Below are 14,110 nucleotides of genomic sequence, written 5' to 3' on the forward strand. Positions count from 1 at the left end.
ACCTCTATCGGTTCTCCCTTCTATTCCAGTATCGAATTGTTCGTGGAAAGAAAGATTGTCGGTATGCCTCTGTGTGGGCTCTAATCTCTCTGATTTTATCCTCGTGGTCTCTTCGCGAGATATACGTAGGAGGGAGAAATATACTGCTTGACTCCTCGGTGAAGGTGTGTTCTCGAAACATCAACAAAAGCCCGTATCGAGCTACTGAGCATCTCTCCCGCAAAGTCTTGGAGTTTATCTATCATCTCCGTAACGCTTTTGCGATTACTAAATCATCCTGTAACGAAGCGCGCTGCTCTCCGTTGGATCTTCTCTATCTCTTCTGTCAACCCTATCTGGTACGGATCCCACACTGGTGAGCAATATTCAAGCAGTGGCCGAACAAGTGTACTGTAACCACACTCTTTGTTTTCGGGTTGCATTTGCTTAGGATTATCCAATGAATCTCAGTCTGGCATCTGCTTTACCGACGATCAACTTTACATGATCATTCCATTTTAAATCACTGTTAATGCCTAGTTCGCAGCACATTACACTTGTCTACATTGAGATTCAATTGCCATTTCCTGCACCATGCCTCAATTCGTTGCACATCCTCCTGCATTTCAGTACAATTTTCCATTGTTATCACCTCTCGATGTTCCACAGCATCATCTGCAAAAAGCCTCAGTGAACTTCCGATGTTATCCACAAGGTCATTTAAGTATATTGTGAATAGCAACGGTCCTACAACACTCCCCTGCGGCACACTTGAAATCACTCTTACTTAGGAAGACTTCTCTCCATTGAGAATGACATGCTGCGTTCTGTTATCTAGGAACTCTTCAATCCAATCACTCAATTGGTCTGATAGTCCATATGCTCTTACTTTGTTCGTTAAACGACTGTGGGGAACTGTATCGAACGCCATGCGGAAGTCAAGGAACACGGGATCTACCTGGGAACCAGTGTCTATGGCCCTCTGAGTCTCGTGGACGAATAGCGCGAGCTGGGTTTCACACGATTGTCTTTTTCGGAACCCATGCTGATTCCTACAGAGTAGATTTCTAGTCTCTAGAAAAGCCATTATACTCAAACATAATGTTGTTGTTGTTGTGGTCTTCAGTCCTGAAACTGGTTTGATGCAGCTCTCCATGGTACTCTATCCTGTGCAAGCTTTTTCATCTCCCAGTACCTACTGCAACCTGCTTCCTTCTGAATCTGCTTGGTGTATTCATCTCTTGGTCTCCCTCTACGATTTTTACCCTCCACGCTGCCCTCCAATGCTAAATTGGTGATCCCTTGATGCCTCAGAACATGCCCTACCAACCGGTCCCTTCTTCTTGTCAAATTGTGCCACAAACTCCTCTTCTCCCCTATTCTGTTCAATACCTCCACATTAGTTAGGTGATCTACCCATCTAATCTTCACCATTCTTCTGTAGCACCACATTTCCAAAGCTTCTTTCTCTTCTGGTCCAAACTAGTTATCGTCCATGTTTCACTTCCATACATGGCTACACTCCATACAAATACTTTCACAAATGACTTCCTGACACTTAAAACTAGACTCGATGTTAACAAATTTCTCTTCTTCATAAACGCTTTCTTTGCCATTGCCAGTCTACATTTTATATCCTCTCTACTTGGACCATCATCAGTTACTTTTCTCCCCAAATAGCAAACCTCCTTTACTACTTTAAGAGTCTCATTTCCAAATCTAATCCCCTCAGCATCATCCGACTTAATTCGACTAAATTCCATGATCCTCGTTTTGCTTTTGTTGATGTTCATCTTATATCCTCCTTTCAAGACACTGTCCATTCCGTTCAACTGCTCCTCCAAGTCCTTTGCTGTCTCTGACAGAATTACAGTGTCATCGGCGAACCTCTAAGTTTTTATTTCTTCTCCAAGGATTTTAATACCTACTCCGACTTTTTCTTGCGTTTCGTTTACTGCTTGCTCAATATACAGATTGAATAACATCGGGGACAGGCTACAACCCTGTCTCACTCCCTTCCCAACCACTGCTTCCCTTTCATGCCCCTCGACTCTTATAACTGCCATCTGGTTTCTGAACAGATTGTAAATAGCCTCTCGCTCCCTGTATTTTACCCCTGCCAGCTACATAATTTGAAAGAGAGTATTCCAATCAACATTGTCAAAAGCTCTCTTTAAGTCTACAAATGCTAGAAACGTAGGTTTGCCCTCCCTTAATCTAGCTTCTAAGATAAGTCGTATGGTCAGTATTGCCTCACGTCTTCCAATATTTCTACGGAATCCAAACTGATCTTCCCCGAGTTCGGCTTTTACCAGTTTTTCCAATCGTCTGTAAAGAATTCGCGTTAGTATTTTGCTTCCGTGAATTATTAAATTGATTGTTCGGTAATTTTCACATCTGTCAGCACCTGCTTTCTTTGGGATTGGAATTATTATATTCTTCTTGAAGTCTAAGGGTATTTCGCCTGTCTCATACATCTTGCTCACCAGATGGTAAAGTTTTGTCAGGACTGGCTCTCCCAAGGCTGTCAGTAGTTCTAATGGAATGCTGTCTACTCCCGGGGCCTTGTTTCGACTCAGGTCTTTCAGTGCTCTGTCAAACTCTTCCCGCAGAATCGTATCTCCCATTTTATCTTCATCTACATCCTCTTCAATTTCCATAATATTGCCCTCAAGTACATCGCCCTCTATATACTCCTTGCACCTAAGATTTGGAATTTTTCAACGACTTCAGGTAACCAGTTCTTCCTTTTTGAAGCGAACCCGTCAGCGAGACATTTTTGTACATTTTAACACGAACTGCAGCCTTGTACAGCGAGAGCGTGCCCCAGCGACAGAAACACGTGATAATCGGACGGAGCCAAGTCTGGAGAATAAGCCACATGCCCTAGTATTTCCCAACTGAACGCCGCGATCGTTTCCCTGACCCGTTTTGCTGTTTGTGATGGAGCGTTATCTTGGAGCAATATGACCTTGTGTTGCCTTCTTCCACATTCCGGCCGTTTTTCACTTAATGCTCGATTCAAATCGATCATTTGCTGTTGGTAGCGATCAGTGTTAACATTTTCACCAGGTTTTAGCAGCTCATAATAGATGACACCTTTCTTATCGCACCAGACACAGAACACTGTCTTCTTTTCAAAGCGCTTTGGTTTTGCAGTGTATGTCGATAGTTTGCCTGGACTCACCCATGATTTACGACGCTCAAGATTCTTGGAAGAGCAGTTGAACAGAATGAACAGTGTCTTGAAAGGAGGGTATAAGATGAACATCAACAAAAGCAAAACGAGGATAATGGAATGTAGTCGCATTAAATCGGGTGATAGTGAGGGAATTATATTAATAAATGAGACACTTAAAGTAGCAGAATGTAGACTGGCAATGGCAAGGAAAGCGTTTCTGAAGAAGAGAAATTTGTTAACATCGAGTATGGAAGTGAAACATGGACGATAACTAGTTTGGACAAGAAGAGAATAGAAGATTTCGAAATGTGGTGCTACAGAAGAATGCTGAAGATTAGATGGGTAGATCACATAACTAATGAGGAGGTATCAAATAGAATTGGGGAGAAGAGAAATTTGTGGCACAACTTGACTAGAAGAAGGGATCGGTTGATAGGACATGTTCTGAGGCATCAAGGGATCACCAATTTAGTATTGGAGGGCAGCGTGGAGGGTAAAAATCGTAGAGGGAAACCAAGAGATGAATACACTAAGCATATTCAGAAGGATGCAGGTTGCAGTAGGTACTGCGAGATGAAGAAGCTTGCACAGGATAGAGTAGCATGGAGAGCTGCATCAAACCTGTCTCTGGGCTGAAGACCACAACAACAACAAGATTCTCAAAATATATCCATTTTTCATCATCTGTCACTATTCGATGGAGAAACGACTTTCTTTCGTATTTGGCGAGCAGCATTTCACAAGTGGTCTTTGGATTTGCTTACTGTCTTTCATTCAGTTCAGGCAGAACCCATTTTCCTTTGTTCTGCACCTTTCCCATAGCTTCCAACGGAAGAGAAACGGCTTTCTGCGTCACATTCAGAACTTGTTTTTTGGCATGGCATTCACAGCCCGCCGGAAAGGTGAGAGAAATATATAAATAGCAATGGGGTTCATTTTGAATAAAATGTTGTTTATCAGTTTCAAAGAAGAGACGTGCAATGACCGCAACCAAATTTCAGTTTCATACTTCTACACTTGGTGGGTCCTGTCCATTCCATCCGCTGCCTTCGCCGGTTTCGCTTCGGAGAGTTCTTGTATTTTTGTTATCGCTGCAACCCATGCGGTGCTAGTTGGAAACCGTTATCTCGATTGACAATGTTATCATGGACTCATATCTCTACGGCCTCTTTAAATAGAATCCCAGAACCCGTTCGCCCTGCACAACAGCTTTATTTGTTCGAAAGCTGACGGTTTTCGTTGAGACTGTGTTCCGCCACTGCAGATTGTTTGCTCAAGTCTAGGCGAACGCTCCTTACGTGTTCTGAGCAGCGCTGCTTTTGGCCGATGTACTGCTCCCCACACTCGCAGCTGATGCTGTAGACTCCATGTGTCTGTATTCCTAGTTTACACTTCACCGAGCCCAGCATGTTGTTGATTTTGGCGATGAGCGAAAAATGCTTCTAACGTTGCTCTTTTCTAAAATGCTAGCAATCTCTGCCGTGGGCGGTCCAGCATACGGAAGGAACGCTGAGCGCTTGCCTTCTTCACCTACGTCTTCTCTTCTTCTTCTTGCTCTACTGAAAAGCGCGTCTTATCTGAGTCTCAGAAGAGCCATTCTCGAGGAAAGTTTTATTGACTCGGCTGATAACCCGAGAAGACTTCATCAGTGATTACTATTGTCCCTGTACACACTCGTTCCTCGTGTATATCCTTCTTTCCAACCATATAATCTTTATTTCCCATTATTCTTAGTCGGTGTAGTCTCTCAAAATTTCATTTTCCCAGAACTCGCTATGTTTATTTTGCACACCTATAAATTCTTTTTATATCTGTCTCCATTATTATTATTATTATTATTATTGTTGTTATTATGAGTGCCAACAGCAGCAGGAGTAGAAGTACTGCTAATATAAACTGTATTAGATCATAGTCAGCATTATTTATTCACACTGTCACTACAGACACTCAAATCATTTTCATGATATTTGTCATATTGAAATTGTTATTTATTTCCTAAGTAAGATGTAAAAATATGCTGTAGGTGTGAAACTATATGACGCCGTAGTTAAGGTCTTGTTTCCGACGCCCTTTGAAGTACATGCTGGCGTGCTTATGTCGTAGGTTGATGCCTGTGGAGGTCCATAAGTTCGTGCACAAATTGGTGACGGACACAATCGCCCAGAGAGAAAGTGGAAACGTGCAGCGCAGAGACTACCTGCAGCTGCTGGTTGACCTCAAGACCAAGGGCTTCCTCGACAGTGAGGGGCAGGTGCTCGCCGATAAGTCGAGTGAGTAACACCCGTAATGCAGTCGCAGACGCCTCACGATTTTGCCACGGGAAATGAAACGTGAAAAGTATGAGGATTTCTGCATTCCTGCTTTCTACATCCCTTGGTCCCGCATAAAGACAGACCAATATCCATAATATCGGTTTGCTGCAAAATGCTTGAGCGTAGCCTAAGTTCCAATATGCGAGGGTCACTCCAAAAGAAATGCTCTCTATTTTTTTTAATCCATGTTTTATTCTACATGTTTGAAAGATTTACAGTGTGTAGATACATCCTTTAGGAACAATATTTTAATTTCTCCACATAATTTCCATCCCTCTCAACTGCCTTACGTCATCTTGGAACCACCGTCTGTATACCCGGACGTTAAAATTCTCGACCAGCCAGTTGGAGCCACTGTTTGGCAGCGTGCACAAGAGAGTCATCATCTTCAAACCTTGTTCCACGAAGAGAGTCTTTCAGTTTCCCAAAGAGATGATAGTCACATGGAGCCAGGTCAGGACTGTAAAGCGGGTGTTTCAGTGTTGCCCATCCGAGTTTTGAGATCGCTTCCATGGTTTTTTGACTGACATGTGGCCGTGCATTGTCGTCCAACAGTAAAACATCCTGCTTTTGCCGATGTGGTCGAACACGACTCAGTCGAGCTTGAAGTTTCTTCAGTGTCGTCACAAATGTATCATAATTTATGGTGCTTCCAATTGGCTTGATGTCCACAAGCAAGAGTCGCTAGGAATCGAAAAACACCGTAGCCATAACTTTTCCAGCAGAAGGTGTGGTTTGGAATTTTTTTCCTTGAGTGAATTTCCATGATGCCACTCCATTGATTGCCTCTTCGTCTCTGGTGAAAAATGATGGAGCCATGTTTCATCACCTGTCATAATTCTTCCAAGAAATTCATCCCCACCATTCTCGTATTGTTCCAAAAGTTCGCTGCATACCGTTTTTCTTGTTTCTTTGTGAGCAACTGTCAACATTCTGGGAACCCACCTGGCACAAACCTTTTTTAATGCCAACACTTTCAGTATTCTGCAAACACTTCCTTCCCCTATCCCAACGTAGCGTGACAATTCGTTCAGTGTGATGCGTCTGTCAGCAGTCACCAATTCGTTAATTCTCTGCACATTGTCTGGAGTATGTGCAGTACGAGGCCTGCCGCTCCGAGGACAATCCTCAATATTGCCGTGCCCGCTTTCATCACGTAACCTACTTGCCTACCGACTGACTGTACTGCGATCGACAGCAGCATCTCCATACACCTTTTTCAACCTCTTGTGGATGTTTCCCACTGTCTCGTTTTCACAGCACAGGAATTCTATGACAGCACGTTGCTTCCGACGAACGTCAAGTGTAGCAGTCATCTTGAAGACATGCTGTGACGGCGCCGCTCACGGGAACAGGTTGAAAACAAGCGGGAAGGATGTATCTACACGCTGTAAGACTTTCACACATGCAGAATGAAAACTGTATTTTTACAAAAATAGTGTGCATTTCTTTTGGAGTGACCCTCGTAACTAATTTCCTTGAGAAAACAAAGCTTCTGTCCAGAGATCAACAGATATTTAGAAAGCATCACTCGTGCGAAACTCAGCTCCCTCCCCCCCCCCCTTTTCTCGCATGATATCCTGTGAACCATGAATGGAGGGCGACAGGCAGATTCCATATGCCTAGATTTCCGTAAAGCGTTTAATGCGGTGACCCACTCCAAATTGTTGCCGAAGGTTCGAGCTTTTGTAGTAGGTTTACACTTATGTGAGTGACTAGAAGACTTTTCAAGTAGTAGAACCCAGTACGTTGTGATGGACTGCGAGTGTTCATCGGAACACAGATCTCCTCAAGCCCCAGGGAATTGTTGACAAGACTGCTCTTGTTCTCTGAAGACATAAACGATATCACGGATGGGGTGAGCAGCTGTCTGGGACTGTTTCCTCAGGAAGCTGTATTGTACAGAAAACTCTCATCGTTGTGTGACTATAGGAGGATCTACATCTACATACATACTCCACAATCCACCATACGGTGCGTGGCGGAGGGTGCCTCGTACCGCAAGTAGCATCTTCTCTCCCTGTTTCACTCCCAAACAGAACGAGGGAAAAATGACTGCCTATATGCCTCTGTAGGAGCCCTAATCGCTCTTATCTTATCTTTGTGGTCTTTCCGCGAAATGTAAGTTGGCGGCAGTAAAATTGTACTGCAGTCAGCCTCAAATGCTGGTTCCCTAAATTTCCTCAGTAGCGATTCACGAAAAGAACGCCTCCTTTCCTCTAGAGACTGCCACCCGAGTTCCTGAAGCATTTCCGTAACACTCGCGTGATGATCAAACCTACTAGTAACAAATCTAGCAGCCCGCCTCTGAATTGCTTCTATGTCCTCCCTCAATCCGACCTGATAGGGATCCCAAACGCTCGAGCAGAATAGGTCGTATTAGTGTTTTATAAGCGGTCTCCTTTACAGATGAACCACATCTTCCCAAAATTCTACCAATGAACCGATGAGGACTATCCGCCTTCCCCACTACTGCCATTACATGCTTGTCCCACTTCATATCGCTCTGCAATGTTACGCCCAAATATTTAATCGACGTGACTGTGTCAAGCGCTACACTACTATTGGAGTATTCAAACATTACGGGATTCTTTTTCCATTCATCTGCAATAATTTACATTTATCTATATTTAGAGTTAGCTGCCATTCTTTACACCAATCACAAATCCTGTCCAAGTCGTCTTGTATCCTCCTACTGTCACTCAACGACGACACCTTCCCGTACACCACAGCATCATCAGCAAACAGCCGCACATTGCTATCCACCCTATCCAAAAGATAATTTATGTAGATAGAAAACAACAGCGGACCTACCACACTTCCCTGGAGCACTCTAAATGATACCCTCACCTCCGATGAACACTCACCATTGAGGACAACGTACTGGGTTCTATTACTTAAGAAGTCATCGAGCCACTCACATACTTGGGAACCAATCCCATATGCTCGTACCTTAGTTAGGAGTCTGCAGTGGGGCACCGAGTCAAACGCTTTCCGGAAGTCAAGGAATATGGCATCCGTTTGATACCCTTCATCCATGGTTCGCAAGATATCACGTGAAAAAAGGGCGAGTTGCGTTTCGCAGGAGCGATGCTTTCTAAAGCCGTGCTGATGCATGGACAGCAACTTCTCTCTCTCAAGGAAATTCATGAAGTGAGTGCATGCGGCACTGTTGCTTGTGATACATGAGGACGTGAAGGCTCGGTGGCCACTTGGTGCTACTGAAGAAGAGTACAGTATGTGCCGAGGCGGCATCGGACTTCACTTTCTCCCTTCTCTATCATCATCCATCCAGCACGAACATGAGACCACACTACACACACACACACACACACACACACACACACACACACACACACACACACACACACGCTTATTATAGTCACCTACACTTATTAGATACGCTTGAACACACCAGCCTCACATTTCGCGAAGAAGAGGTGCCATTGTGCCTTTCTAGCTACGCGACTGATCTTGTCCTTTGGGGTTTTCCATCCAGCAGTGCCATACTAATTTACATTTTTGACCTGTTTTATCAGTGTTGAATATCATGTCCACTTTTCTCATCATTTGAATAAATCAGCACTCCATCTTCAGGTCACAAGTGGCCCATCGGGACCATCCGACCGCCGTGTAATCCTCAGGGGAGGATGCAGATAGGAGGGGCGAGTGGTCAGCACACCGCTCTCCCGGTCGTTATGATGGTTTTCTTTGACCAGAGCCGCTACTATTCGGTCGAGTAGCTCCTCAATTGGCATCACGAGGCTGAGAGCACCCCGAAAAATGGCAACAGCGCATGGCGGCCCGAATGGTCACCCATCCAAGTGCCGGCCACGCCCAACAGCGCCTAACTTCGGTGATCTGACGGAAACCGGTGTAGCCACTGCGGCAAGGCCGATGCCTTGAATTAATCAGGATCCCCTCTAAATAGGGACGAAGTCGATTGCAACCCATGGTTAACATTGTATAAGACATCAAATATATCCCTTGTTTCTTGTAAATTTCGTCTCCATAGGGGAGAGTCAGCTGCTGTCTTGAGAACTCTAGGGAGATCTGTTTACAGTTTGCTACTTTGTACATGCAAGAAGCATAACGACAGCAGAAAGAAACCTAAAAATTTCGTAAAGTGAAATATTTTCTTCTTCTCAGACCGCTGATATGTAAGTCGCGTCCAGCAAGAGCAAAAGGCCAGGGTTCAATTCAGACGCTGTGCCACCTTGTCGGTTTTTCTCCTTTCACATGCAGTAATAATCACACGTTACTCCACGATTAGCGAATTCACGGAGGTTCGTGTCGACTGCTCCCTCTCTAACATAGAATCCTGCATGTGGGAGTGTTTTACACGTGCTATCTTATTCCCTGATGTATTTTTTTCTTAATTGTAGGGATATTCTGGGCACATATTGTGTCATACAGAAAGGCGAAATGTGTTCGTTTTCATTAGACTAAACAGCTCAGCAACAACGAAAACTATATAAGAAGGTAAATTATTCCTGAAGGTGGACTCATGGGGCAGAAATAGATCGGGGAATAAAAAGCAATACAGATACTTGTAAGTGAAATCAGTTTTTGTAAACAATCTGTGTATGGGTGTTTCTCGTCAAGGCCGATAACAGTAATGCTTGGGTAGCTCAGATGGTAGAGCACTTGTCCGCGAAAGGCAAAGGTCCAGAGTTCGAGTCTCGGTCCAGCACACAGTTTTAATCTGCCAAGGTCGGCCGGGGTGGCCGGGCTGTTCTAAGCGCTACAGTCTAGAACCGCGCAACCGCTACGCCCGCAGATTCGAATCCTGTCTCGGGCATGGATGTATGTGATGTCCTTAGGTTAGTTAGGTTTAAGTAGTTCTAAGTTCTAGGGGATTCATGACCTCAGAAGATAAGTCCCATAGTGCTCAGAGACATTTGAATCAATCTGGCAGGAGGTTTCATATCAGCGCACACTCCGCTGCAGAGTGAAAATCTCATTCTGGAAACATCCCCCAGGCTGTGGGTAAGCCATGTCTCCGCAATATCCTTTCTTCCAGGAGTGCTAGTTCTTCATGTTTCGTAGGAGAGCTTCTGTGACATTTGGAAAGTAGGAGACGAGGCATTGGCGAAAGTAAAACTGTGAGGACGGGGTGTGAGCAGTGCTTGGGTAGCTCAGATGGTAGAGCACTTGCCCGCGAAAGGCAAAGGTCCTGAGTTCGATTCTCGGTCCAGCACACAGTTTTAATCTCCCAGGAAGTTTCATATCAGCGCACACTCCGCTGCAGAGTGAAAATCTCCTTCTGCATTTAAATTATTAATCGTGAATAAATTCATTCTATTTTTATTCTGTTATAAAATGAAAAGCCGCAAAAATGTAATTTGGCATACTGATAAAAAATAAGCAAAAATGGCTTTTGAAATAATTCTAAGCAGTCTGGACTTAAGTTTACGTCAAATAGCGCATATAATATTTATGTGGTTTGAAAACTGATGCGCTGCTTCAGCGTGAGTAATATCTGTCAAAGACATTTACGAATTCCTGCTCTTTGTGCTTTGCCAGTAAAAGTTCGTGACTTTGTTTCAGGCTTCACAGACATTGACATAGTGGCGCAGGTGATGACATTCATGACGGACGGAACCCACACCAGCGCCACGACCATGTCGTTCGCTCTTTACGAGTTGGCTCTACATGAAGACATCCAACAACATCTACGGGAGGAACTGCGAGAGGCGGTGGACAAGCACGGCGGGCAGCTGGGATACGACGCCATCAACGACTGCACCTACCTCGACATGGTCTTCTCAGGTCAGCGTCAGCGAATCTTTAATATTTCCGCTGGCTGTGTACTTCATGCTTAAACTTGCAGGAACCAGATATTACCTGCAATATCGAATGTAACAGTAACTTCAGATGGCTGCAGTATATGTACACAGATGATGATGATGATGATGATGATTAGTGTTTTAGGGCGCACAACAGCGAGGTTATCAGCGCCCGTTCCCAAAAGTTCAATTCAGAGCCGAAGTGTGAGAGAATTGGTATTGTTTAAATTGCAAGATTGGACACAGCACTTCAAAACAGGGAGATAAAACTAAAAATAAAAGAGCAGTACAAACAGGTAAAAATAATTAACGGTGGCTGAGTGACCACTTACAAATAACGGGTGACCAAACCACTGGACAGCACATTAAGACTTAAATCCCAATATTTTGGGAAGAAGGCCAGACATCACACAAAAACGTAAAACTCTAACGACACTCGCCTCATTATTAGTTAAAAGAGAGGGTAGGTCTGGTGGGAAACTGAAATCTTCCCTCAAACCCGCATATAAAACACACTCAGTTAAAATATGTCGTATCGACAGCTGTGTCCCACATGTCTGACACGTTGCTGGCTCCTCACGACGTAACTGAAAACCATGTGTCAAAGGACAATGTCCTATTCTAAGCCGTGTAAGGGCTACTTCCTCAGCGCGTCGTTGTCGGAAGGAGGTGAGCCACGGTCGGACAGAATCCTTCACCGCTCGCAACTTATTATCCCTCACGTCCAGCCACTGAGCCTCCCACCAACACATGATCTTCCGAGTCACGAAAGACGTAATAGCCTGCAGGGGGACGGAACAGCGAGCAGGAGGTGGGATGGAACAAGCCTCCTTGGCAGCCGCATCTGCAAGTTCATTTCCAGGAATCCCTATGTGCCCTGGAACCCAGCAGAAAATTACATCCTTACCCTGCTGTTGCAAGAGCAGAAGTGCGTCCTGCACCTCTTGCACACAGAGCTGACAAAAATTTTTGTATCCTGCCTGGAAGGCGGCGCGCGGGTCTGCTCCAGTAAACTGAATGGTTGGCCGAATGAAGGAAGTGAGTAGGAGCAGGAAAAGGTAATACACCTCGGTACTGCAAGAAAGTAATACTGGGTTACTGATGCATGAATATATACATGGCATACATAACCTTGTACTGAGGTGCGAAGCCTTAAATCCGTCGTAAGTAGAGCAAAGTATACGAAGCGAAGCTGAAGCGAAGTGTCCCGTCTGCTCTTGATCAAATGGGAAGAATCTCCAGCGGCGCTCGTAGACCTCAACAGCGCCTGCTAGAGGGCGCTGTCCTCGGTGTCTGTCGTAGTGCCAACTTAACTTGCACCTACGCCGTGGCATCGTTGCTATCGATACCACAAAAATCATGGGATATCTCCGAATCTCTTATTGGACCTCCTTTTAACCGGCGTAGTGCAGCAACTCTACGTGGCAAGGACTCGCCAAGATGTTCCCGGCGCAGCACTTTGCGCACCAACTGACCTCTCGATCATGTCCCATAAATGTTCGAGGGGATTCATGTCGGACGATCTGGGTGGCCAAATTAATCGCTCGAATTGCCAAGAATATCCCTCAAGTCATTGCCATTCATAAAAATCCCGTCATTGATTTGGAACATGAAGTCCATGAACGGCTGCAAACGGTCTCGAAGTATCCGAGCATAACGATTTCTAGTCAACGATCGGTTCAGTTGGACCAGAGGATTCAGTCCATTTCATGTAAACACATCCCGCACCGTTACGAACCACCACCAGCTTGCACAGTGCCTTGATGATAACATGGGTCTGTGGCTTCAGGGGATCTGCACTACGCTCGAAACCTACCATCAGCTCTTAGCAGCTGAAATCGGGACTCATTTTACGAGGGTGAGTCGAATGAAAACCTTAAATTTGTAATAACAAATCGAAATTTCTCGCCGTTATCCTGTAAGTTGGTAAGAGTGCTACAAACAGCGTGCAGAATGGCCTGTAGGTGGCAGCATAGTGCTGATGCACACATACCGTCGCAGTATCAGTATAAAGATGGCTGCCCCACTTGCGACTTGCACCAGGGATGAACAGCGTTCTGTTATTCGGTTTTTGCGTTGTGAAGGTGTGAAACCTATTAAAATTCATCGACGAATGAAGGTTCAGTACAGTGATGCATGTTTGTCACAGCAGCAAGTCTACGAATGGAGTAAGAAGTTCGCAAATGGTGTCACTTCAGTGGAAGATGCTCATCGTCCATGTCAGGCACAACGAGATGTGACTACACAGAACATTGCAGCAGTTGAAGCCGTAGTGAAGGAAAACCGCCGAGTGACACTGAATGACATTGTAGCATGTTTACAGATTAGTGACGGGCCAGCACACCACACTATGCATGATGTGCTCCAGTTTCACAAAGTGTCTGCAAGATGGGTGCCACGGCAGCTGACTCCTGAAACGACGTGTTGACACTTGTGAAGAACTTCTTTCTCTTTGAACGAGAAGATGATGGCTTCCTTGCAAGAATCGTTACTGGGGACGAAACCTGGGTTCACTTCCACCAACCGGAAACGAAGAGAGCGAGCAAGGAATGGCACCATTCCTCATCACCAAAACCAAAGAAGTTTCGAACAGAACCATCAGCAGGGAAGGTTATGCTGACTCTCTTTTGGGCTTAAAAAGGCGTCATTTTGGAGCATTACATGCCTAGAGGGACCACTGTCACCAGTGAATCATTCACAGATCTCCTAAAAAACTCATCTGCGGCCTGCAATCAAATCAAAGCGACGTGGATTGCTGTCAGCAGGTGTCCTTTTGCAACATGACAATGCAAGGCCCCACAATGCCCGTACAACAGTTGTAACAATCAAAGACCTGCATTTTGAGTGTC

The 14,110-nt window shown here is 44.9% G+C and overlaps 1 protein-coding gene across 1 annotated transcript in view; it reads left to right on the forward strand.

Annotated features, from left to right (window-relative positions):
* The window catches only part of LOC126094466 (cytochrome P450 6a2-like), an 89,247-nt gene that overhangs the window by 57,029 nt on the left and 18,108 nt on the right, over window positions 1–14,110 (forward strand). The window contains exons 6-7 of the mRNA XM_049908854.1: window positions 5,264–5,430; window positions 11,023–11,244. Coding sequence (XP_049764811.1) covers window positions 5,264–5,430; window positions 11,023–11,244 — 389 coding nt within the window. The remainder of the gene's footprint in view (window positions 1–5,263; window positions 5,431–11,022; window positions 11,245–14,110) is intronic.

This window comes from Schistocerca cancellata, chromosome 8, assembly GCF_023864275.1.
Source record: "Schistocerca cancellata isolate TAMUIC-IGC-003103 chromosome 8, iqSchCanc2.1, whole genome shotgun sequence".
In the NCBI taxonomy this organism is placed as follows: domain Eukaryota; kingdom Metazoa; phylum Arthropoda; class Insecta; order Orthoptera; family Acrididae; genus Schistocerca; species Schistocerca cancellata.